Source organism: Rhinolophus ferrumequinum, chromosome 26, assembly GCF_004115265.2.
Source record: "Rhinolophus ferrumequinum isolate MPI-CBG mRhiFer1 chromosome 26, mRhiFer1_v1.p, whole genome shotgun sequence".
NCBI classification, from domain to species: domain Eukaryota; kingdom Metazoa; phylum Chordata; class Mammalia; order Chiroptera; family Rhinolophidae; genus Rhinolophus; species Rhinolophus ferrumequinum.
The window spans coordinates 7,085,701-7,112,673 of NC_046309.1; the positions used below are offsets into that span (position 1 = coordinate 7,085,701).

A 26,973-nucleotide genomic window follows, 5' to 3' on the forward strand; every position below is an offset into this window, starting at 1 on the left:
ACGCTAAGTCATTGTACTCGCCGTGTGTATAGACCAGCAGCAAAAGTCCTACAGAAATGGCAACCCAGTCTCACACGCTTACCCACAAAACCCATTTCCACCCAAAAAGTTAATAAGGGGTCTTTTAAGAACAGCATCTTGCAAGAATAATGACAGAGAATAAAGTGTCTGTAGGCTATGTGCTTAAGTGTAATTTATTGTGAAAGTTTTGTTTTCTGGAAACCCGTTGTATAAATATCATTTAGTAGAAAAACCCATATTCTCACACAGACTCTTATTATTCACGCTTTATTCACCTCAGAGAAAACTTGGTAGATTAGGTGCAATATATAAAAATTCATTTCAATGAAATTTTTGTTGTGTCTGATGTGTATTATGTGATTCAATATGCACATCATCTTTGGTAGCTATATTTTCAGTGTGAATATTCTATAAATTTTATTTCTGTAGTCATTTCTTTGTGTTTTCATCTTCCTTGACTCTTTCTGGAGCAAAGGAAGCAGTACGTTTTGTGCACTGAGTTGATACTGAATTTTAAAATTGCTTTTCTTCCAGAATCTTTTTACCTTAGGTGTTGCTATTGAATTTGTTTTTTCTTCTTTGAATCTCATTCCTTTGCTCTAACTAGACAGATCATTAGTTAAATAAGCTGATTCAAATTTGAAATTACGATATAAGTCAATGAGAAAATGATTTTCTAAAATGTATCTTTTTCAAAATTTGTGGTGTGCCTGAACTATAAACTACTATAAAGTTAAATCAGTTATATAGACATTAAATATACATAAATAAATGTTAAATATCAATAATTATATACTCTAGTGGAGCAATTTAAGCTAGTGAGAATAGTAAGTTGGATAATACATGCAGAGAAATTGAAATTCTTAACCTACTTTGTTGACAAATGATTGGTTTTACTTAGTATCAATTTCATCATGTATATAAATGGAGGTTTTAAAGTCTTAACTAGTAGTCTAGTTGGCAACTCCATAGAACTGATCAGTAGTTTGAGTATTTTTGTCTTTTAGTAGTCTTATCTTATTCTGAGGAGTACTGATTGCAGTTGATTATTTTGAACAAGTGAGAAAATAAAATTATGTATTATAGAGCACCTTTGTGTGATTGCAATCCCATTAAATCTTTGAGTCTTGTTTTCTGGCCTAGAACAGGAGCTGGCAAACTGCAGCTTGCAGGCCAGCTGCCTATAAATAAAGTTTTATTGGGATTCAGTAGCACCCACTGTTTTCCTATTTTCTGCAGCTGCTCTCTTGCTACCATGATAAAGTAGTTGTGACAGAGACGTTGTATCCCACAGAGCCTAAAATACTGATGCTCTGGCTTCTTAAGAAAAAATTTGCTGATCCCTCGCCTAGAATGTGGCCTATTTTGAAAAATCTTTCATGTGCATGTGAAAAAGAATGTGTTTACCTGCAGTTGTTTGCCTGGAGTGCACTGTACGTATCAATTGGGTGAAGTTTTCTGATGATGTCTCATGCTCTTACTGCTTTTTTTTTAAACATTTTATTGAGATGTAATTCAAAGTCCATACAATTCATCCATATAAAATATCCAATTCAGTGGTTTTTTAGTAAGTTCACAGGTATGTGCAGTCATTCCCAGTCAGTCTTACAACATTTTTGTCACCTCAGAAAGAAACCCTGTACCTTTTAGGTATGGTCCCCACTTCTCCCCTCAGCACTAACAAATACGGAGTCCACCTTTGTCTTTATAGATTTTCCTGTTTTAGATTTTCATATGAATAAAATATGTTACATGGACATTTCTGACTGATTTCTTTCACTTAGCATGTTTTTTATGTTCATCCACATTTTATACACACACATATCAGTGTGTGTGTGTGTGTGTGTGTGTGTGTGTGTATACTTCATACCTTTTTATGGCCAAATAATATTTCACTTTATGGCTATACCTCATTTTGCTTATCCGTTCATCCATTGATGGACATTTAAGTTGTTTCCACTTTGGGGTTATTATGACTAATGCTGCTAGAAACATCCGTGTACAAGATTTTAAAGGCATATATGTTTTCCTTTCTCTTCAGTACATACCCGGGGATGGAATTACTGGTCAAAGGGTTACTCTGTATTTAATCACTTACTGACAGGCTGTTTTTTGCTCTTTTCAGACCCTTCACCCATTTTTAAATTCGGTTATTGTTTTTTCTTATTGAGTTGTAAGTGTTCCTTATGTATTCTAGATACAAGTACTTTATCAGATACATGACTTGCAAAATATTTTCTTCTGTTCTTTAGATTGTCTTTTTACTTTCTTGATGGTATCTTTATGAACCACAAACGTTATTAATTCTGATGAACCACAAAAGTTTTTAAAAGTTTTTTAATTTTAAAAATTTATCTGTTTTTTCTTTTGTTGCTCATGCTTTGGTATCATACTCGTATCTAAGAATGCTTTGCAAGAGGCAAGATCATAAGGTTTGACCTCTGTGTTTTCTTCAAAAATATTATAGCTTTAGTTCTTAAATGTTTAGGTTTTTGATTCATTTTGAGTTGGTGTTTGTATGTAGTGTGAAGTAAGGGTCCAACTCCATTCTTTTGCATGTAGCTATCCAGTTATTCCAGCCATTTGCTAAAATGTCTTTTGTCAAAAAAGTCTTTTGTAGTTCTTGCCCTACTGAATGGTCCTATGCCCTTGTGAAAAATGAGTTGACCACAGATGTGTGGGTTTCTTTGTACACTTTCAATGCTGCCCCCTGATCTATACGTTTAACCTGTGCCGTTACTACCACGCATCCTGATGGCCACACTTTACAGTAAGTTCGGAAGCTGAGAGGTGTGAGTCTTCCTGCTTTGCTGCCTGTTTCCATCTGTTTGAATCCATTGTTTCACATATTTTGTCTGGTTTTCTAAGTGGTTACGGAGAGAGGTTCGTTCCCATCGCACGGGCAGAAGTAGCAGACTGTGTTTTAATTTCTTACTATCCACAAAGTTGACGTTGCTGGTATGGAGTTAGAGGCCTCAGTCTCTAACTCATCGGATACTCATGTGTTTGTTTACAACCGAGAACGAAATGTGCTTTCACCAAGCCTCCCAGGATTTTGCGATTGGGCCTTTCTTCACCACCTCTCTGTTCGTTAAATCAAATCGTAAGTCTGGAAGCATAACTGTGACGTACCTGGCGATTGGTGGAGATGATGGGGATTACCTTGGCGGTGTACTCACGCTGCTGCTTAGTTGCTGTGCGGTTCTGATTGGACATAACAAGGAAGCAGATTTCAAATAAGGGCCACGATTTTGGAAGATGTGAAATTGAATCTTGGGAGGGAAGTGTCGTAAGAAAACTTTCCTATGCCAGGCTAGGTTATGCTTCAATGCAGAAAGGAGGAGAGGGAGAAGAACATTTGGGATCTTTGTGACACCTGTGCAAGTGGCTTCGTATCTCCCAGCCTTGGCTTTCTACCATAAACTAGGATGATAAAAATGAACCTTATGGAACTGTTATGAAAATGCAGTAGAATTATGCTAATTAATAAATATGAAATGCATGGATGAAATATAGAGACTGACATATAAGAAATATTCAAAAAATGTTTCCTGGAAGATTTCTTCTAGAGTAAGAGCCCTCGGATCTTTCTCTTTTTGCAGCCTTTTTTTTTTTTTCTTTTTTGGCTTTTTCTCCCTGTCTAATTCAAGTTTTTTGCAGTTACATATATATTTTCCCCTATCATTTCTTCCTTCTCATCATCTTTAATGTTTATTTTAACTGAGTGATAGGGAGATTCTATCTGTATTTCCTCTGTTTTTGTTATTTTTGTTTTCTCTGGGTGTTCTTTAGCATATAAAGAAATTTTAAATGATTATTTCAGAAATTAATTTTCTGCCTTGTAGTATTGATTCCTAGGCTACTCAGTTTGAGAAGATGAGAATAAATATTCTAAGAGATAAAACATTGTCTTACTCAGATAACTTGAGTAGGAGTCATTTCTAACAACCTTGGTGTCTGTTCAGCAAAATGTAATGTTATTATCAGAGTCTAAGAGTTTTCATTTCATTTTCAATTTTCCCCTCCCTTTTTTGTTTGCGTCTACAAATTTTGTTTTCTTTTTAGTGATTAAATTAAGATATGCTTTATTAAAATTAGAAAATTTCATTCCCTGAGATGATCAGTGTAAACACCTTTATTCATTCACTTCCATTATTTCCTTCATGCTTGTATAAGCATTTTACTATCTTTTGGCACTTTTATTATATTTAGAGAAAACTGTTGAACTGACTGTTATCTACAAGCACAGTCAAAATATGGTACAATTTTTCCTTACTGTAATTTGGATCAACCTCTTTTTTGCCCCACCCCAATTAATTTTCTGCACTTTTCCAGAAAATGTTACCCCAAATCTTTGCATGATGAATGCCCCCTTTCTTTAGACTGAGAACCACATTTTTCCGTGTACCTCTAGCTATCTGCTACAATGTTCTCATTCTTCTCCTAACATATTCCTTTATTCAAAATCCTATCCTTCCTTTAGCAGCCAGCACAAATATTTCTTTCCTTCTGCCTCAGTTATACCTTTCTAAAATATACAGTTTGACCAAATTAACACTGATTAATAAAATCAGCATTGTGCTAACGCATTTATGTCGAGAACTTTCTCCATAAGAAACTCTTGTTCCATTTCATGCACGTGTATATGTGAGAGGCTGTACATTTGGCTAGTAAAGAACAAAGACTGAGCTGCCTGGGTTTGAATTTTGGTTCTAGCTCTTATTACCCTTATAACCTCAGGCAAGTTTCTTAGTTTCTCTTGTGATAACTTTAACCAAATCGCTTAAATCAGGCTTGCTGTGTGCCAGGCATTTTCTAAGTGCTTTAACATTCATTCACTTTTAATCCTCAAGACCACTCCAAATTGTCCTCATTTTACATATGAAGAAATGAGGCTCAGAAAGGTTAAGTAATGTGGCCACGCCCGGAAGTCGGGGGAAGGCATCATAGTCATGTCTCCATAAATGTTTCTTTGCCCATTCTTCTCTTCCATGCCCGTCTTCCCCTTCCTTTCCTCTCTGGCCTTTCTCTTCACTTTTTACCATTTTCCACCTGCTCTCTTTCCCTCCCCAACCTTTCACTGTTTCTCCTCCTTCCTTTTTCCAATCCTCTGTCTCTTTCTTCTCCGACCCTCCTCCCTTTCTCCTTTTCCCTCCCGCTCCCTGTTTCTTTCATCTCCTCTCTCCTTCCCCACCCTTCTCCTGCTCTGCCTCTTCATTTATGATATTATTTTCAGCATCTGTGTGCTTGGTGCTCTGAGGAATACCAAAGTCAGTCAGAGGCAGATCCTGCTCCAAAGAACTTACAGTCTAGCAGGAGCTGAAAGACATGTCTAGAAATTGCTTAAAATGGAATGGAAAGTTACAGATTTAATGCTCTATACACGTAGGTTTTAAGGGATTGATTGGGAGCAAAGCAGGCTCTGGGAGGGAGACCCTTCTTCAGTGGTATCAGGACACATCTATGGAGGACAGTACTAACAAGTCTGTGCCCATAGACTGAGGATGCCAGGAAAGGTGAGCTGGCCTGATGTATGTCCACAGTAGACTGGACATGATCAGCGGGGACATAAGCCACGTACCCTTAGGCAGCTGTTCCCTGTGTGCACTCAGGCCCCAAAGAGTCCTGAAAGCAACCTTCCCGTGTAAACTGTCTTTTACATGATGACGTAGTTCCTCTACATCTGGGAAGTGTCATCCCCAACAAGTACCTCTTCAGAACGCCCAGGTTCCATGACACCAGGTGACTCAGGAAATGCGAGGTGGGCACTTAATTACAGTGTGCAAAAGTACACAAAGGCTACCGTATTATATGATGATGAAAAGTTATTTTAGTCATTGCGGCAGGTATACCAATGTACTTTTGGCTTGAGTCTTCTTAGAAATTAGCATCTTGGTTGGTTAATTTTAAAATCATATATGTTATATTAGAGAAAATTATATTAAAAGTTAACCAGAGTTACTTATCTTTTGTCTATATAATTTTGTTTTCCTGTTGATGTTTTATATGAAAATATAAGTGAATTTACATGATTGCTTTTCTTCATTATTCACAGTGTAAGATAAAAAGAGATCTTATTTTTTATTTAAAATGATATGTTGCATGGGGACAGACATTCACCTGCCTCTGTGCATCTGTTGTTATTTTACATTTTTATTGTCAAAATCAATATCATATTTGGAAACGGCCAAATTGATTCTAGATATCTGGGGGACTAAAATTTGTAGAGCAATATAAAGTCAGTCTTATCAGGACGTTGCATGATTCAGACAGCCCAGAACCAGAGTCCTAAGTTGAAATGGCTGCTTTAAAGGGTGAAGTAGGCTGGGTACTGGCCATCCAGACACAATTCACTGGGCTCCTGGGATCTCACTTCCTCACGAAGGATAATGAAGATCTTGGAGGGATAATTCCTTTACTCCCTTCCAGCACTGTCTCAATTCTTTCGGGCTGCTATAAAGAGTACCATAGGCTGAGTAGTTTATAAGTAACACTTATTTCACACAGTTGTGGGGGTTGGGAAGTCCAAGATCAAGGTACCAGCACGTTCAGTATCTGGTGAGAACCCACTTCCTGCTTCTCAGACAACTGTCTTCTCACTATGTCCTCACGAGGCAAAAGGGACGCGAGAGCTCTCTGGGGCCTCTGTGATACGGGCACTAATCCCATTCGGGGGGGCCCCATCCTCTTGACCTAATCACCTCCCAAAGGCCCCACCTCCTAATAATGTCACATTAGGGATTAAGATTTCAACATACAGAATTTTTTTTTTTTTGGCGGGGGTGGGGCACATACCTTCAGGCCATAAGAAGCACTAATATTCTGTGATCTATAGTTTTAATCCGTATATGGTTGACTGTTGGTAGATGGAGGCATTTTAAAGAAACTTTAAAAATGAGTAAATTTTTGCAACAGGAAAAAAAAACACAATAGTCTATTTTCAGTCCTAATAGGGGTAGGGTATAAGGTATTTACCTACATAGATATAAAATGAAATTGAAAGTAATAAACATGGTGGCAGGGATATTTTGAGGAGAAAAATTTATGGGAAAATGTTGAAATCAGGCAAGGAGATGTAGAAGCCTAGGTAACTACCTCCCAGTTCTGCCTTATTCTGAAATAAAGTATTGTTTTTGCACATGGTTGATATTCAGTGAATAGTTCTGGAATCAACTGAGCAACGTAAAAATTTTATGAATTACCAAAAATTTCCATCAGTAACCATTATTGGTGAACAACAACAGAATCTAAGCTTGTGCGGTCCAGATCTGTATGGTAGAGCTTCCTGTTACCGGTTAGTCCTAGGAAGACATATAGCTCAAAGAAGAGTCAGTCCAACACAGACGAGTTAGGCTTGGTTAGACCTAAGAAGTAATATTTACAATTGAGTTAAGAACTTGAAAAAAATTATACAAAGGAACAATGTCAGTATTGGGTTTTTCGTGTTCGTTTTCAGTAAAATCTGTCTAGGAGCCAGAGTACTCCCCCCACTGTCCCATGTCTTGGCTTTTATGACCTACAGATGTCTCCAAGTCTGGGGCTTCATCTCTTTTGACATGTAATATTTAGGAAGATAAAGTGCCATTCTCCCTTTAACTAGGGACCTGGTCTGTTATGTAACAATTGGGCCCTCTTGAGAAGACATACGGAAGTTTTCTTCTTCTTTTGAATCAGAACAGCTAACTAGACAAAAGCCTACAGAGCTCATTCTCATGGTAGGTGTAGAGAAGAATATTCTGGAGGATGTGAAAGCAAACATTCCCTTCTCTATATCATATACATTTTGGAGCTTCGGGAGGCTAGGGCTTTGTTTGCAGGAGCAGTGAGAAATCCAGGAAAGTTTTATTTCTCCACAGTTAGGTGATTTAAGTGGGAAGAAATTCTGCCAGGTCATGTAGATGTTTTATGTAAAAATAATAATGGATGGTTTATGTAGATAGAGTAATGTAAGCTTTCTGAAATGAGTTTTGAAAAAATAAAAATGGTAGAGACGAGAAATAAGATAACTGGATAGAAACATCCACTTTGGGGAACGCTCGCCCTCGCTTTAGTACCCATGAGCTTTGTAATATTTCAGAATGATCTAAAAGACTCCTGTTTCTAGGACTATGTCAATAGGATATTGGGAAAATGCCTTTGACTCCTGCTCTATAAAGAATGCCTAATTCTCATCATCATTTATTCTGTTCAAATCCGTTGAAAGTTCTGAACTCGTGTGGGTGTGCAATATAAAGACTTGTATATATGTAGAAAGTAATATATAAATATTGAGTCTTTGTGTTAGGGTTTTTGAACTGGGAGTTTTTTAAACCAATAGCTTTCTTTAATCTTTATTTTTTAAAGCAATATTAATGTTGACTAAGTTGATGAATTAGTTTGATGTGTAGAATTCCCCTCAATCATACATACTGAAACCAGGAGTGTAGCACATGACATCCCATTCACTGTGAAAATAGACTGTATTTTTTTACTTTTGTGAACATTAGTTCTCCCTCTGGTCCTTAGGATCAGAGTTTTAATGGTTATCAAGTAAGTAGTCTTAATAATTGACTTACTTGGAACTCTTTCTTTCAGCTTTTTGCCTGAATTCATCAATGGAGACTTTGACTCAATTAGGCCTGATGTTAGAGACTACTACGCCAGTAAGGTAAACCATAAACACTTGTACATTTAAGATCTTTCTCATCTGATTGCTTTTCCTGTGTTCTTTCTGGTTTGTGTAGGGATTGGTGTATGTGTAGGGATTCAGACACTCATTGGTTACTGAAAAAAAATTTATAGCAATTGTAATACACATTCAAATGGAAATTTAGAAAATGACAAGTGGAAACGCTCCTAAAAATTCTATCACCATCAGATAAGCATAAATGCTTAGTCCTTCAAACACATATGTTTTAAATGAATTTATAGTTTATATAGGCTAATTTAATAATATACCATGATTGACCACATCCTCATTGGGTATTACACATTTTTCACAAGTCACTTTTAATTTCCATTTAATGAATGTACTGTATTTTACTTAACCAATTCCCAATTGATTTACATTTAAGTTGTGTCTATTTTTTTGCATTGTAAACTACATAAAAACATCTTTGTAAATGAATTTTTATGAAAATGCATAATTACAGAACTACAGTTTTTTCCTTTAATATTTAGTTTTCTTGAAACTGTTATTACCCAGTTCTAAATCCAACTTGAAATTAACAATAACCTACAGCTTATTAAAGTGCTGTTTTGTCACTGCTGTTGTGAAAATCTTCCAGAGACCTTGCCACTTAAGAACATAAAAATGATCTAACTGAGAATGATGGAAGACACACAGAAGTCTTAGAGTGATCAATAATTCAAGCTTTCACTGGCTTGAGAGGATAATGCCTGTTTTTAAAAATAAAACTTAGTGTCAGCAGTTCTTACATCCACAACACCATCCTCTGTGTTATTCTGTACTGACATTTGCAAATTATGCGTATTTTTACAAGAAACAGCAGTTATTGAAATAATAAAACTTTAAATTCTTTATAAGCCTTGGGGCTTGATGAAATAAATTCAAAAGAAGAAAGCGGAAAACTTTTACAAAATGAAGCAAATAAGTTGGGAGGGAGGGAGTGACGGAAGGAAGGAAAGAAAGGAAAAGAAAAAGAAGAAAAAAAAAGAAACAGATGATGCTAGGTAGGGAAACCAAAGTACCAAGTTTATAGCGTTAGGCTGTTCCGATACGGGAACTCTGGGCCGGCAGTGAATGCAGGTCTGTGTACGTTCCGTTCCGTCTGCCGCCAGCTCGCTGATGAGACTTCCCATCAGCAAACGAAGACTGTTCCCAAGTCAGTGTTTGATATTCATGCTCAATTAAGTTAACACTGGCATCTCTCTGTTCATTCCCCCGCAGCCTCACTTCTCATTAACTCCATACCTCAACCTCATTGGGATGGAAAGCCCTCAGACTTGCTTACAATGCAGAGTTTTATAAATTCTTAGATATTAATCATATTTTCGGGAGCATGAGAAACAGCAGGAGAGGCAGGGACAAGCAGACTTAGAAACAAGTTCAAGATCTGGCCAGATGGGACTTTTCGCCTCCTCTTTTAAACGCTGCTTGCTTGGCACAACTGGAAGTGCCAAAGTGATCATTCCTGCATAGGATGAGGAAATGTCGGGAAATCAGGGGAAGTCCGCTTTTTCATTTCTGAATGCTGTTAAATGGGGTCAGGTATAAAGGCACATTTTGAGTTAATCCGTTTTGATGAATTTCTCTTGTATTTTCTGCTTCAGTTTTTTTTTTTTAACCTCAAAAGCTAATTTATGTTTGCTAAGGTTTTAGTTTTTAAAGCAGGATTAGCTGCATATTCTAATTCCTACATTGCATAGTTGTAAGTTGATACAGTACAATCCAGGTTTTTCATATATCTGCGAGAACTAACTGTTTTTGAGCTTGTTGGATCTGTTTCTGGCAGGCATGGATGATGTCTTTGGTAGAGCTAATGTGCCCTGGGTAGGTCATGGTGAATGTTTAGCGACAGTTTCAATAACGATGATAATGACAACAAGTTAATGCAGCATTACACGCAATTCATATCAGCCATTATCTCCAATTTAAGCAGTCTTTAAGCGGCTCTGTTACAAATGAAAGGAGGTTATCTCCGCTTCCAGCTACACTTTTTTCCTCCCACCTGGTCTGCATTTCAATGAAGCTGCCCCTGGGGCTTTAGTGAGGAAACTAAAACAAAAAAGAAATTTACAATCAGTGAAAGTTTTTAGCCAACGTTTATTCATACAACTTTTTTTCTCCCATGGATACGTCTTTGACTTACAGAAAAAAAAAAATCCAGATTTATATGACTATACAAAATTTTAAATTGGTATGCCTGCTTAATTTCTGCGAACACTAAGATACAAAGTATTTGATTTGTCAACTTTTCAACAGAATGTTTTAGACCCCAGAGGTTGCCATCTGTGTTACAATGGACTCAGGAACAGTGCAGGGCTTAGGGCCATCACCCACGGCTCCCCCACCCCCCCATCCCCCCCCCCACAGTTGAAAACTCACACTCCCCCAGAATTTAACTCCTAATAGCCTACTATTGACTGAAAACCGATAACACGAACAGTCAATTAACACCTGTTCTGTATATTATATGTATTATATACTGTATTCTTACCATAAAGGAAGCCAGAGAAAAGAAAATGTTAAGAGAATCCTAAGGAAGAGAAAATACATTTATAGCACTGTACTGTATTTGATACTGTAGATTTACGTTTTCTGTTTATAAGACACATCATCTGTCAGTGCGTACATCAGTGTTGTCTTATATGATACAAAACAATGTAGATATTATACATATTACTGACGCGTGACGTCAAAACTAAGATAATATAAAAAGATTCATCTGTATTGGCAGGTGTAACAATTCCTGCATTGATAATGAAGAAGCAGCAATCTGATTGCTTTACGTGAGCCTAGTGCAACTGATACAACAGGATGTTGCTAGGAAATTATTATACGAATGTAGTATGTGCTATAGGTAATGTTATACACTTACGACTTGATACTGCAGCTTTATGTTTGTTTACATTTCCCTTGACTGCGAAGGGTGCCATGCACATTCTGTGTTTGTGTGTTTTGATAAGTTTTAACTTTTTATAATAGATTTGTATATATTTCATAGTAGTAAACAATAAAATAGACTAGTATCTGCATAGGTTTTATGCATTCATGACATACCTAACGTTTTCTTATTTTTTCCATAGTTCATGGCTACGCAATTTGCGAGTTTTTTCAAATTGTTGCAAATACCCAAAAACTTTCCAATACACTTATGAAAAAAAAAAATCCATGTATAAGTAGACCCATGCAGTTCAAATCTGTGTTGTTCAAGGTTTAACTTTAGTTATCTATTGTTGTGTAACAAATTATCCTAAAAGTTATCTTAAAATAGGAAACAATTTTTGTATCACAGTTTCTCTGGGTAACCAATATGAGAGTCAATGAACTGGATGGTTCTGACTCAGGGTTTCTTGTGCGATTATAATATAGCTAGTTTCTCAGTCATCTCAAGGCTCCACTGAGAGCCTGGAGGCTCCAATTCTCTCACAAGATTATTCAGGTGCTTGTTGACTGGTCTCACTGCCTGTTGGTTAGAGACATCATTTCCTTGTCCCCCGGCTGCCCATAACAGGGCCGCTTGCTTTCCCGAGAGGGAGGGAGTGGAAAACCACGCACGCAAGAGAGCCAACCTGACAGAAGTAGCTGTCTTTTTTATGACCTCATTTCAGTAGCGATGTACCGTCTTGCCATCTCTTCTGCCCGATGCTTTATTCACACAGACCAACGCTGCTACCAGGTGGGGTCAGACCACGCACGGGTGTCAGTACCAGGAGGCAGGAGTCTTCGGTAGGCAGGCCTCTTGGAGACTGGCTACCACCACATCTGACTGACTTTGTGCTGATCAAGTCTGAGTGTTAAGCCGTGAGAAAGATGTGTGAATGAGGTCATATGGCATTCTTGGTCTTTAATTAGTAATATGTAAGAAGAAAGAAGGAAACATAGCCATTCGCAGTTCCTCTTGGATTAGGTCTTTATCTTATAAAACCCGCTTCAAGGTAAATTATATACCAACCCAGTTATTCGTCTTTATAGCCATACTTTTATTATTTTTGTCTTTGGGTTTTGGGCAAAGAGGGGGCAAGCTTTGATCCCCCACTTAATTCCATATGGTCCGTAGAGTCCGAAGCAAGATAGACAATTTACACCTTTTGTTAATGTGCATGCGGCAGTTTGAAAACTGCGTATTTCGGGATGCAGTGCACTACCACGGAATCAATACCAAAGCTGTCGTCTGAAATCTCAAGTGACGTACAATGTGATTTGTAACTATCAATGTAGTTTTCCGTGCCAGTGCTGCGTTTTACCTATTGCAATATTAGACATACAGAGATAATAAACACTGATTATACATGCTTACAGTTCAGCGGCTTGTAATCCATTTCCCTGATGCGTGTGATGTTCCCTTGGCCTGCCCTTTTTAATTTACTCCCTAAAGCTTTCCTTTTTGGGTAGCTATACAGTCTTTGTGCCTCTCCTTTTGCCCATTTGTCTTACTTCTTCCCTGCCTGATTCACTAATATTAACTCAGAATGAAGAATGTCTCTTAGACATTTCCCCCTTGGTATATGTTTTTTTTGTGTGTTGTTTTTTTTTTCACTTTGAGTCAATCAGTGCTTCCTTGAATCAAGGCTAAAATCACCTATTTCAGTCTCTTTAATTCCATATGGTGCCCACCAGTGTTTCAGTTTCCCGAGAATTTTTGAAGAAACTGTAATATCTCATGTAACTCCTGATATTCTTTAATTGTTGTATAGTCTGGGGTCTTCACTGGGTACAGGAAAGGGGGTTTTGAAGCATACATCCTTAACATTTAGGAGATTAAGAAACTTGTTGCAGTATTTACCTAATGTCTTAAAAAGGCACAGAATAACAAGTTTTTTTTCCATAAATGTAGGTGTGTAAGATAGAAGATAAAAACATAAATATAATGATAAATTTGTAAAATAATTTAAAATGCAGTAACAAATTAAACAATGTTTCAGCTCAATTTCCTGATGAGGAAACTGAGACTCATAAAGCTTAATGAGTTAAAGAAAATGGTAGAGCTAGTCCAAGGCAGCCCTTGGATCAATATCCATGTTTTCTATAAATTTTTTTTTTTTTCTCACTGGGATTCAGTTGCTACTGCTGCTGGTCAACAGATTGCACCTTTGGCCTTTTGGGCAAGACAGTTTGTTGTTCCTTGCACAAGGTATTTAGCATCCCTTGGAATGAATGTGAGTACCACCATCAATGTGATAACCAAACTCACTGCCTTCACCTTTCCATCAGGTCACTCCCTTTCACCCCCACTTCTGGGGTGGCAAGAGCAGGGGTGCAATAGTTGGGCCAGACCAAAAGTGACTAAACAAACTGATAAATTATTAAATTACATAAAATCTATCTATAGGACAGAGGGTTGAGCTAATAAGAGAACATTGAAGAGCCAAGGTGATTTGGTAATGGAAAATCAGCAAGGGCATAGGTAGCTTGTATGTATAAGAATGTCTCCTTTTGTGCTACAAGTGAGTATTTTGGCATTCCAGAAAGTGTTGCCATCAACACAAGGCTGTGTTCTAGATTGTGTGGTGAAAATGACCCTAGTCATAAATCAGGAATAGGACTCGAGATCTAAGTTCTGATTTTATCTTCTCTGTTAACCCTGCCAAGTCCTGGAAGAACACAGTGTAGTGTAATAGTGGTTAAGAATACTGGAACATGGTGTGGGCCAAAGACCCTGATAGAATTAAGTTATAAAGGCAAGACTTGACTGAAGAGACATGCGGAACCCCAATACAAATGATGATGGAGCGTAGCAGAGAGGTTGGGTTGATGCTAACCCACCAATTTTCTATGACAGACAAGGCAAGATTCTAGGCCACCCGGTATTTCTAGCACTGTAAACTGTGAGTGGCGATAGACATCCAGGCAGATTTTTGTTTCCTCGTCTTTCATTATATCTTTCTCAGAATTGGGAAAAATAAGATTTTTTTTTTTTTAGGCAAGTCCATGAATTATCAAAGAATATCTTTTATTAAATCAATGTTTCTTGGCAATATTTTCTCATTGTCATCTAACACTGGCATGGCCGTACCCAAATTTTTGAAGACTACTCTTGATAGATAAGGGTAGTATGTATAACATCTCGAACCTGTGTTCCTTTCGATAAGTATAAGATGCTATAAATGTTGTATATTAGGTTGGTGCAAAAGTAATTGCGGTTTTTGACATTATTTTTAACCTTTTAAACCTCAGTTATTTTTGCACCAACCTAATACAATAGCAGAAAATCGCTCATCATTTTACATCTCTTCATAATGGCCGTCACTTCTACAAAGGTGTTTGTTTACCTTGTAGGAAACTGGGGATTTGGGTTTGAATATAACTTTCCTTAGTCAAAATAATGGGAAATTGTCTTCTGGTTGACATTTGACTAGAATGTCTGGTTTTTCATAAATGGACTACTGATATTGGAAATGCTTGTATTTTAAAAACAATTTAAAGACACAGATTCTCAAATAGTGAGGGTGGGAGGTATAGATAAGTATAGTACTCAGGCAGGGATGTCAAATACCTAATAGTCTGGCTATTAAAAGTGTGCATTTTAGTTTTTAGCTTTTTATAAATAGTAAAGTGATTATATTTTCTTGAACTCTGAATTATTTTTTTCGTTGTTAGTTTACATACAAGGAAGTCTTAGCAAGGCTTAACTGAAATTATTTAGTATAGCTCCGGCTTTTTCATGCACTTATAATAATGATCAAATGATATTATACATGTAGAAGTACTCTAGAAGTGCTGAAGAACTATTTTTCTATAAGGTGGGATCTACTAAAATTGTTTACTCAAGAACTTTTTAATAACTACTCTCAGTAACATTGCTTTTAAAAGGATCTCTAATCAGGTCATATCCATAAGTGTAGAGTTTATGATTCGAGATGTAATTCATAATCAAACTCACTTAAAATATCTTTTGGAGTTTGATCATGCCTGAGGTGCAATTCTATTTAAATTTCACAGAATCTCTATAGATGTTTTTAATTTTCAGTTAAAAACATCTGCCTTGGTCTACCTAATCTCACAAATCTTGTTATTTTCTACTTTTAGCTGTGTCTCTTTCCCGGTTCAGCCCGGCCACAGGCCAACAACTTTTAGATTTGGTAAAATTAATTAATTTAGAGAAAATGGCAAACTGGACTGTTAGAAGTTGTAAAACGTTAACAAGTTTAACTATTAGGCCAAACAAAGGAAGCTATACGAAATATATAAAGCTCAGTGCCATTTATGGGTATATTTCTTTTATAAAAAAGCCCTGAGTATAGTAACTCTTAGGCTTAAGCATTAAGACGAATTAAGATATGCTGAAATATAATATAAAGGCTTTGTTAAGGGCAATATCTATTGACAGCTGAGTGACAGGTTCTTTACTTTATACTCTTAAAACTGGTTGGTTCACCCTTACTAGTATCTCACCGAGGGAGTGATGAGACAGGCAGTTACATTATGAGAAACTATGTCCTGAATATACCTTAATTCTTATGCTCGCTTCAATCACAGCCCTTTCAAATTGGCTTTATTTCATATTGTCTGTATTTTTCAAAGCCTCTCTTGTTTGAGTTTGTTTAACACCTTAAGGCATTTACAAGGGAGAGCCTATGCCCTTTACATTTTAAGAACTCCCAAGTGCCTCTCCTATGCCCTTCCTGGCATCTGCCTGCCAAGTATCAGTCACCTACTCTATATTCTCCAGGGGCTCTGGGACTCTCTCTGTCCCCATTCATCTGGCTCAGGGAACCCCTACTTATTGATCTCCCCCTTATTGATCTCACAGTTCCCCATTTATAACTGTTGGATTTGCTCCTTCCTTTGTACTTGCCTTGCAGAGCTTTAATATAACCAGTTTTATAATAATTTTCCTCCTGTCCCTGTTCATACGTGACCTTATACAAGCTGAAGTCCATGGTCATTTCTCCTGGTGCCCCCCGCAGGGAGTAGGTTCTCATTTGTGTTTGCGTGAAGCAGGTATCTCACACTCCTTTTAGAACTAGAGCAGCCAAGCACTGTTGCCACGTGATACTTGGCATAAAAAAGATTTCCATGACCAAATGAGTTTGTGACATTTGACATCTCTGTGCCCTTTTTGGAAATGCACTGTGCACAACAGCCTTTTAAGCAGGTCAGCCAAACATCTAGTAATTGTGTTCACCTTTGTGTTTGTCAGGTGAATCTGACCACGCAGTGCCCCCGTTTACCCACAGCACCTACTGTAGTACGTGGGTTTCCAACCTGGCTTAAGTGTATGTGGATGCTTGTAAGCTTGTTTCACTGTTTCAGAAACTTTTCAAGAAGCCATATAGGTTTTCTCTCCTTGCAAAAGCTGGAAAGAGAAAATAATACAACGTGGAAAATTATAGCCAACCATTTTGAAAAAGTGTTTACAACATACCAAACACTTTTATATGTACTTGCATTTATCAATTCATTTAATCCTGGCAACTTGGTTAGGTCAGAGCCATATCTACATTTTAAAGACAAACGGAAGCATAAGGAGTTTGAGGCTTGCCCAAACTTGCATGGCTAGACACGGTTGAAGTGGGAGCCGAACCGGCCTCTAGCCCCAGGGTCCCTGCTTTTTGTAACCATGTGCCCAGAATCCCCTAGTTTAATGCAGAGAGTTTTCTCAGAGCCAAGCGAGGGTCAGGTGCACGGGCGGAGGACGTTCTATGGCGTCCTTTCCGCGATGTGAGTGGTTCACTTTCCTTTTTCCGCTCAGTTCTAAGGAATTGAGCAGCAGGACCCGTTCAGTGCTTCCACACGTACCCCACCGCGTCCTTGCCTTTCTGGGGACACTCAGTACAGGCCTCTGGTGGAGGCTGATTCTTGCCTCAGCTTTTTCACAGTGGTCCTGAAAGAATGGCGCCCAGACAAAGAGCAGATCCCCGGGGCGCGATGCTCACGTTACAAATATCAATAGAAGCTTCTTCAAACATTGTAATGAAGGAAGCGTCTCTTTAGCGCTTTGTTTCAGGGGTCCCCAAGGCAATCCCCCAGTTCGGTGATTCACAAGGGGGACTCACAGGACCTGGCATGGAGTTACACTCGTGGCTTTGATGTACGACAGCAGAAGGATTCAAAGCAGAATCCGCAAACGGAAAAGGCCCACGAGGGCAAAGTCGGGAGACACCAGTCACAAGTTCCCAGAGTCCTTTTTTGGGACAGTCACACAGGTTGTGATTAATCCAACTGTGACAACCAAGGGGAGGTGGTGTCACCAGGGAAGCTCACTGGAGACCCGTGACCACGATTATACGGGTGGCACCCCATGGATAGCGTGTACCAAAACTGCAGACACCCAGAGCAAAACAAGCAGGTGCTTAGCATACAGCCTACTGACCTTTAGGCACAGTGAGCCACTGCTAGCATTTAGGGAACGCTTTTTAAAGTCGGTGTAGGGAACTATTTACCATTCCAGTTCTCGGATGTCAACCAAGGGCCAACCTGGCAAGCTGGCCTTTTTAAGGATAGCAGTCTCGAGCCTGCTGTGTTAACTCTTGGGGCTCCCTCTTCCATCCAGAACTCGGGCTCCGCTCTCAGGAAGGAAGCCTTCATTTAAGACTCTGGCTGTTCCCACAAAGATTTCTGACTTGCACTGATAGAAGTGGCGACTTTCTTGTTTAAAATGCTATAGTTTTCATTCAGCGTCCTGGTGAAAGGAACAGTTATCTTGTAACAACCTGGCCAGGGAAGGGTACACTAGATTAGAATGTCTCTTTATGTTTGGCATTGACTGGAGAATTGGCACAAGGTTAAACCATGTTTATTCTTTCATACGCCGTCTAGAAAACCAGAAAGAGGCAATCTGTTACTTAGAGTTTAATCATGTGACATTCTTGCTGAAGAAATTGTTGCTAGTAGGCTGTCATTTGATGATTTAAAAAAAAAAATCTTCTTAGTTGGAAAAGTTGAAATGTCTTTAGAAGACTGGTAAATAAAACTGAAGGAGCAATCTACCCAGCATGCTTTATACAAGAAAGAGGAAAGTGGGAAAAGGTAACTTTGTCATTACATCTTTGCAACGTCAGAGGGCGATTTTCATACCTGTATCAAGGAGCATAGATCGTTTAGATTCCAGTTGGCTTTCTCTGACCATTCCCCTTTTTAGCAAATTTGAGGAGAAGTTTGGGCTAATTTTAGATCTGTATCATTGATTATCCAGAGGATATGTCATTTTGCTTTGTGCCTGCTGCATTCTTAATCTGGTGGGCAATTTCTTAATACAGAATTCCAGGCAATTCAGTTTAATGAATGATTAGGGAGCCTCATTAGTGAAAGCTTAGCATATGCCGATTTTCAACGATTCTTGAATATATCTCCCCCAAATATCTTTTAAGTGTATACTGTGCTTTTATATATAAGATGAAAGGCAACTTCAGCAGTTGAAGAGAGGAAAATAAAATGTGTGGGAGCCAGAATTTTAAGACATAGTAAAACTCTTATCATTGCTTATTTACAAAAAATAATCCATATAAATAGTCTACTGTGATGGGATAGGAAATTATATTTCATGTTTTCAGAGCCAACTTGAAAGATGATCTTTGGTACCTTCTCGTCTCCTTTTTTTTTACCCCTCCCAGAAATGTTCATTCATTTTATACTGTCCTTTAGCTTCTAAGTCCTCGGTTAGTTGAACCAGTTCCAGCCTCATCCCTGCGTCACACTGCAGAATTATCTATCTCTTCCCTTCGTCTCCAGCAGAAGTCATCTTTACCTTGATGAAACTGATCTTTGTTTGCTATTAAGAAGCAAGTACAAAAATTGAATTAATTCGCAGTAAAAATTCATGATGAATTATCTTTCCTACTGTTATGTTTTTAAAGAATAAACTCTTCACCGTCATATACTACCAGTAGGAATATAGCTTTTTGTAGCCTTCCTAGAAAGCATTCTGGCAACATCTGTCAAGGATCCAAAAAGAAAAATAATTTTTCTTATTATTTCCCCAGCAATTTCATTTCTAGAATTCAATGCAAAGTACATAACTGGAAATAAACACGCACAGAGATATTGATCATAGTAGTATGTTTAATAGTAAAAGAAAAAGTAAAGTATGTCATCAATACAATGATAAATACAGCGATGATATAATGAGTTGGGAACACAGGAAAAAGGGAGAGAGGGATAGCTCAATGTCCGCTGCCCGTTTTCAGATTGCCCTGAGGCTTTCTAAGCCATCATCTCCCGTGGAAGCAACACGGAGTCATGTCTGCTAAAGAGCTAAAGGACTGTCAGGTATTAAAATCGGAGAAAGAAAACTACACAAAAGCTCAGTCTAAATTATGAAGGCATTTTTCTGTTTAAACCTTCCCAAATACTCAAAGTTTCATTAAGCAGAGTGGAATACAAAGCACATTAGGTTAAGAGTCTGGGCTTCTAATAACATGCAGTGTCTTTACCAGCTCTGTTAATCTGAGTAAGTTATTTAATCTCTCTAAACTTCAGTCTGCATATGTGAAAATGTGGTCATTGATACAGTTATTGTAGGATTCAAGAACGTAATTCATACCAAGTGACGAATAGCCCGTATAACACAAAGGGTAACTCAGATGTTAGTTCTTATTAATGTTGTTCATTTATTGGGGAAGATAGTTCATTGTCAATAGATCATAATTTCAACATTCCAATTTTAAGATTAGATACTTGGAATGTTACCTGATTTTTCAGAGTATTAGATTATATTTTGTCGGGGGAAAAAATCTTAGTTGATTGAAAAGCATCTGACATTTTTTAACTATATACACATTGTATTTAATTAGGCTAGGTGAGAGGCTACATGTAAGTCACTCCAAATATATTTTTAAAATTGGTTTGCATGGTGCCTAGGAGGAAATAACACTTCTGAATTCTTTACCTTATAAAGTCAGCCCATAAAGTTATAGTAAAATCTCAGAACTTCATAAAAATCTTTGTAGGATAATTTATAGAAGTCCTTTCTTGTCCTGGGTAGAGGGATGGACAATAAATGACTTCACCTAAAAATGAAGAAGCTACCAGCAAATTTGAGAATGCTTTCAACAGACTTAACTCCTTGCCTCTTGTTCAGTGAGACCATGGATATAGTGCATGAAATAACAGTTGATATATTATTACATTTTTTTTCAAATAATCTGTTTTCTTTCCCATGAAAGAGTGTCAGAAGAGACAGCGTAGTATAACTAGTATAACCTGATAGGTTTTATGCATGTTAAATATAAAAACTCATTAGCCTGTATTAGTTAAATTATTGGCACACAGTGAATTAAGTGATCGAGAAAGACAGTCAAGTGGTTTTTGCATTGGTCTTTTGAAATGAGGTTGATTATTGACACTCATTGCCTTGTAATCATTTCTCTCAGTTGTCAGTAAACTCAAAACTAGCTTTGTAAACACCCACACACAGCTCTGTGGGGAACACTGATGACAGTTTGCTTACTGTGGTGAGCTTTGATGTAAGGGGTCTGACTGCGGCATCTGATGCCCCTAGAGATTCTCCTTCTGTGCTCCGCATCCAGGGATCTAAGGGCTTGATTGATTACACGGACCCTCAGTAACTTGGTTTGCATATTCAGTGCCAATGAGGAAAATGAGGTGCAGAGAGATGTTTCAAAGGTCTGAACTGTTTTCCTCACACTCAGTTCCTTGCACGCGTAGAGGGGTTAGAATCGTAACAACTAATTGTGGGCTGGGATGAAGGATTGGTTGGTAGACTGCAGCCACTGGCCACCTCTGGCCTGCCGTCTGTTTTGGTCCAGGTGGTAAGCTAAGGATGATTTTTACATTTTTTAATGTTTGGGGGTGGGTGGTGAATCAAAAGAATATTTCATAATACATAAAAATGATATGAAATTCAGATTTCAACTTTGTTGGAACGCAGCCACCCCCGCTCATTATGTCGTGTGTGTAGATACCTTCTGATGAGGAGGTGGGAGAGAGGTCTCGTGTCCTGGGAAGCCTGAAAGAAGTACTGGCCGGCCTTTCACATGAAGCCTTTGCTGCTCCCCGGTCAGGAGCGATCGTGTATCTCAAGCCTGTATGCGTGACTTTGTTCCTTATTGAATGCTTCCCGCTCGCCAGGTGCAGTGTTGGCGTCTTGCATTGGGGATGCAGCAATGAACAAAAGCTGCACTGGGCACCTTCGTGGAGCTTATCGCTTAACGCCACTACAATGGGAACATTTAATAGTCATGAGGCAGATTTAATAAATTTACATAATTCAATTATTTGGTCATTTTAATAAGATATATTAATACTCTTAAAGCAAACTATTAAGAATGTATATAATAACATTACGGAGTTAACTTAAGCATTTACCATAACCCTCATTGTTTGAAACTTTTTTCTTTTTAAAATGTGTACGTGTACCACACTGAACATAAACCTATCCTTTTTCGATGATTTGTGATTTTGCTGTGATTAGGATCATATATTCGAGCATATATTTTTATGTTTTGTATAGCTAGAGATGTCGGCAGTATTGGAAATTGAGCTGAACTATTACCATTCTGGGGCATGTTCTGAAAACTAGTTATTGCTAAATTTATTACCAAGTCCCCGATACCAGTTTGTTTCCTTGTCATTTGTCTTTCTCTTAACAAATAAATTGCAACTCATTCAAAAATATTCTGAATGATTTATGCCATACTTTATATAGTGCCGCATCTGTGAGCCTCAACAGACGTTTGCTTTCACTTTTCCTGATCGGATGTTAACTTTGTTAACATTAATGTGTTGTTGCATTTGAATTTACTTAAATGTATATGAAGCACTAATATTATCACCATTTAAGAATCTATTAATCTCCCCTAAAACAAAAGTGTTACATAATGTCCTTATGGCAGCGGTAGCATACTGCCTGAAAAAAATAACATCACGGTTGCTTTTCTGTGTGAGACTCATTGTCTGGTTTATCCAGGTTTATATTGTAGAGAAACATACTATTAGTCCCATGACGAGAGAAATGGTTTTAATCCATGCATCATTTGTCTATCCGTCAAGCTTGTATTGACTGCTTGATATATGTAGGAACTGTCCTAACAACGGATGTTTAGAAGTCATTTTCCCTCTCTTCTGGGGCATTGAGTCTTCTCCTGACTGAAGATCTGTGTTCCCAGAGGAGTTGGCAAGGCTTTGCCGAACACACTTGATAAGGAAGACTTACCGTGTTTCCCCGAAAATAAGACCTAGCTGGACAATGAGCTCTAATGCATCTGTTGGAGCAAAAATTAATATAAGACCCGGTCTTATATAATATAATATATATATATAATATAATAGCCTGGGTCTTATATTAATTTTTGTTCCAACAGATGCATTAGAGCTGATTGTCCGGCTAGGTCTTATTTTCGGGGAATCAGGGTATCATTCAACACACTGGAAGAGAGTTTTTAAATTAGTTCTAACTTACTCAGTTTTCCTTGCTTTTCCTTTTTTGTGGGTGTGGTTTGGAGGGGACGGAATGGGCATTGTGGTTCCTCGTCTTCAAAAGATTCTTTTCAGGTTTGCACCAAATAGAATACCCTTGATGTTGACACATACTGAAATCTGTGACGTCGATTCAAGTCTTCCCTTTTGAATTCTAGTACAAAACAAGGTTAATAAAATGTAATATGAAGAAATAATAATCCACCTTGAAAACCTGTTGTATTCATGAAGGGCACTTACTGTTAGAACTGAGTTGTTTAAATGTCAACTGTATAATGACAGAAACTACATAAGAAAAATGCAGAGTGCAAGATGGGAGCCACCCGCTGGCTCATAAAATAATTTGGATCCTAAAAAAATTACATTTCAGTCAACTGAGAAAAATCAAAGATAGTAGTTGCAACAAAAGTTTGCACTTAAACACTGGTATCTGAAGATTGCTTCAAAGAGGTTTGGAATTAATGCTTTGGAAGGTTTCTGTATATTTTAAGGTAAAATATATGTATATCTATTAGGAAACTAATATAAGAAGCAACTTACTAGACAGTGATATACTTTCTTAAATGGCCAAATCTCATAGCTTTTATATCTTTTGGGTCCTTGCGTTGTTGAATGTGAATTTTTTTGTTTTGCTTTGTTTAGTTTTCTAAAATTCTTCACAGTGTCCAGTGTTCTGAGTCCAGGAAATGGAGTTTTATTCTGTATTAATAATCATCACAAATAGGTATTAATATATAATAGGTGAGGATCGCGTGATACCTTACAGCATTTCTACATTTTTCTTTGGCTGCAGGATCTTGGTAGTTTATCAGTTCAGTTTTACATTTCTCCTCGTTTACATCTTAATATGTCATCATGAGACCCAGGAGCAGGGAAAACACCTTTTGTTGGCTGAAGGCCTGATTGTCGCCCTTTGGTGACTATTTTGTTGTAGAGGTCTCCCTTCTAGATATTGGCAGCTGTTCTGCCAGGGCTGTTGGAGCTGTTTCCACTTCTGGTGAGTTCGTTCTCAATCTGTGATGAGACGAAAATAATTTAAACTCATGAGAATTCCGAGAAGCTGTGGATGGCTGATAAACACCTCACACTGAGTTTCTAGAAGTTCTTGGTTTAGCTACAGTCTGAATTTTTCAGTGCTGGCAATCTGTCTCGACGCCCTGACTTAAGCTTTTTTGTGTGCTCATCTTAAATTGTTAAAGTAAGATGTTATTGAAGCCTTGCTCATATGTTTCAAGTGTTGTTGTTTTTCATAGTATCATTCCTGTGGAACCAACTCGAGAGATGTTATATGATGCTTTTCTATTAAATATCTAGGAATTTGTTCTCACTTCATGAGAGTAAAGAAATAGGATTTCTAGATGTGACATTAATGCTACTTACTACCTCGCTGTAAAGTGGTTGGCAAATTAATTTAAATCTCTTGTTATTATTTTCTTAATCTACAAAATGTTATAGTGGGACTCGATAATTTCTTGGGTTCTCTTTAGCTGTAATTTTTCCTGTGGGTCTGTGTTGATTCTGTGAAGATACATTTAAGGTAGACACCCATCTATTCATCATCTATTTTATTGCTATTTCTATTTGCCTTTTTAATTTTGTTTCCTCTTATGGGAGTGATTATTTCTGTTGTCAGTGCTTAAAAGAAGTAATTTTCCATTGTCTTATATACTGTATTTAGCAATAAGATGCCACACTCTCCTACCCCTTTGCCAGCGTCCATTTTTATTCCTCAAGACTATTATTTAAACATTTATTGAACACTTGCTATGTAGCAGACTGGTTCTAGGCACAGGAAACAGTAATGAATGAAACACAATTCCTGCCTTTAGGGAACTTGAGTTTAATTATTTTAGCTTTGGTGACAATCTAATATCCTCAGTCCTGACCATATTTCCGTGTGCTCTGGCATATTCTTGTAGCTTCTATTTTAGGAGTGTTAGCCTGAGACGTGTCCACTTCTTTATGCCCTTGCTTGGTAATTATAGTAAATTTCAATGTTCTTTTAGGGTCAGGGAAGTACATGTTGATGGTCTTGTAAAGATGACATACATCTTTTAGGGCATAATATACTTCTGAATGATGAGAAATTAATTTTTTCATCGGTCACTACATTATAGGGCAGTCATAAATGAGAAAAGCGCAGGTTGAGTTTGACACATTTAAACAGACCTTGAAGTTAAAGAAGAACCTTTAAATCTACTGAGAATGGTTCTTGGAATAATTTAAGAGGCACTATGGGTGTTTTGTATCCTTGAAAACTCTTTGAATAGCAACTTTATATAGTAGATTATACTTAACTTTCCCTTACTCAGCTGTTTGTCAGAGACCACAAATTGTTTTATTCCTGAATTAAGAAGTCTGATATCCCATCACACTCTGGTTTTACATACCTTTGCCTCTGTATGACATTGAGGAAATGATGTCGTTTTGAAGATATGGTTTCGTTACTCTTCTAAGTTCACTAGTGCCAACAAGCTGGCCCTTCTGTGGCTTTATAATTTATAAATATATCTCAGTATTTCTCACTAGAAAAGGTGTCTGTTGTAGAAGAGGTAAAGAACTAATAAATTCACTTCATTATGTCCAAAAGATCATCCAAGAGACACATTTACGCAGGCATAGCTCTTCATGCCTCTTTTTACATGAGGAAAAATGGTGCTGTAAAGGAATTGTATAGGACACCTAACTTGATTTTACTTAATATGTAGTTGTTTCATTAGTCTAATATTAATATTGGTTTTTTCATTCATGTAAATAAACTCAGATGGTCTGCTTAAAGAATTTCAAAGTTTTTTGGAAATAGTTTTAATTTCAGGTGATTTCACTGTGCATATATTTTGTAATACTTGTACCCGAGCTCGTATGTTCATCTTGAATGTCATGACAGCAGTGAGTTTTAAAGACCTTGAATATAGTCGACTGAACTTTTCTTGGGTAAAATGATTGTCACAATTGGACTATTATTGTGATATTGTGATATTGTGACGCCATGCCTGAGATGTCCTGTTATGTGAAATAAAAAAAGATAATGACAGTCTGACAATCGGGCAATTCTGACCATCGGAGTATAATGCAGGCAAATAGGGTATCTCTGTTGATACCTTACCTCCGCGTGATAGTTAGTGCTTGATCTTGTTCACAAGGCTGACATCATTACTTATTCCTGCCTGTTCTCTTCTGTGCACACACAGGGATGTGAGCTTATTTCAACTCCTGATCAAGACCATACTGACTTTACCAAGTGCCTTGAAGTGCTCCAAAAGAAGATAAAAGAAAAAGACCTGCAGGTATGCTGTGCACCTACTTACTAGTTAAAGTCTTATTACCAAGGATGCAAAGATCCTGTGTAAAGTTTTTACTCCTCTAAAACTTCATTTACTTTTTTAAATAAGAAATCATTATTTACTTTTGTGCCGATTCCCTTGTCAGGTTGTTTTCAGGGTATCGAGTAAATCTCTGCTTAGCTGCCCAAGCATGAACATAGGCACTTAAATCAGAGGCTACAGATTCAAACACCTTACACTGGTGAGGCCACAAAACAGATGAAGTGGGTCTTGTGTAATTTGATCAAAATAGGCAGCTCATTTTCAGCATAAAACAAGAAGCTACTTTTCGTCTGTAGTCGACGGTTGCCATGGGGAGCTGTACGTTTTCTTTTTATATGTGTGTTTAAATAATGGGTGGGCAAAATAAACAACAACCAAAAAACTGGCCTAGATTTTGGCCCATGGGTCATCATTGCAAACAAGACACTATCACCTTTCTTTTTTTTGTCGTCAGAGAAGAATATGCTGCTTTTCATTTGTGGACTCTTTAAGGTATTCAGTAATGATTTTCACCTAGCATGCGAGTACTTAATCCCATTAGTTAGCTAATACACAACTTTGTATTTTATAATATTTTTTTGGTAC

General features: G+C 37.5%; 1 protein-coding gene across 2 annotated transcripts in view; it reads left to right on the forward strand.

The window, feature by feature from the left end:
- TPK1 (thiamin pyrophosphokinase 1) overlaps positions 1 to 26,973 on the forward strand; it is a 265,356-nt gene that overhangs the window by 94,353 nt on the left and 144,030 nt on the right. For both annotated transcript variants that reach the window (XM_033099184.1, XM_033099185.1), the window contains exons 4-5: positions 8,596 to 8,668; positions 26,254 to 26,349. In XM_033099184.1, coding sequence (XP_032955075.1) covers positions 8,596 to 8,668; positions 26,254 to 26,349 — 169 coding nt within the window. The remainder of the gene's footprint in view (positions 1 to 8,595; positions 8,669 to 26,253; positions 26,350 to 26,973) is intronic.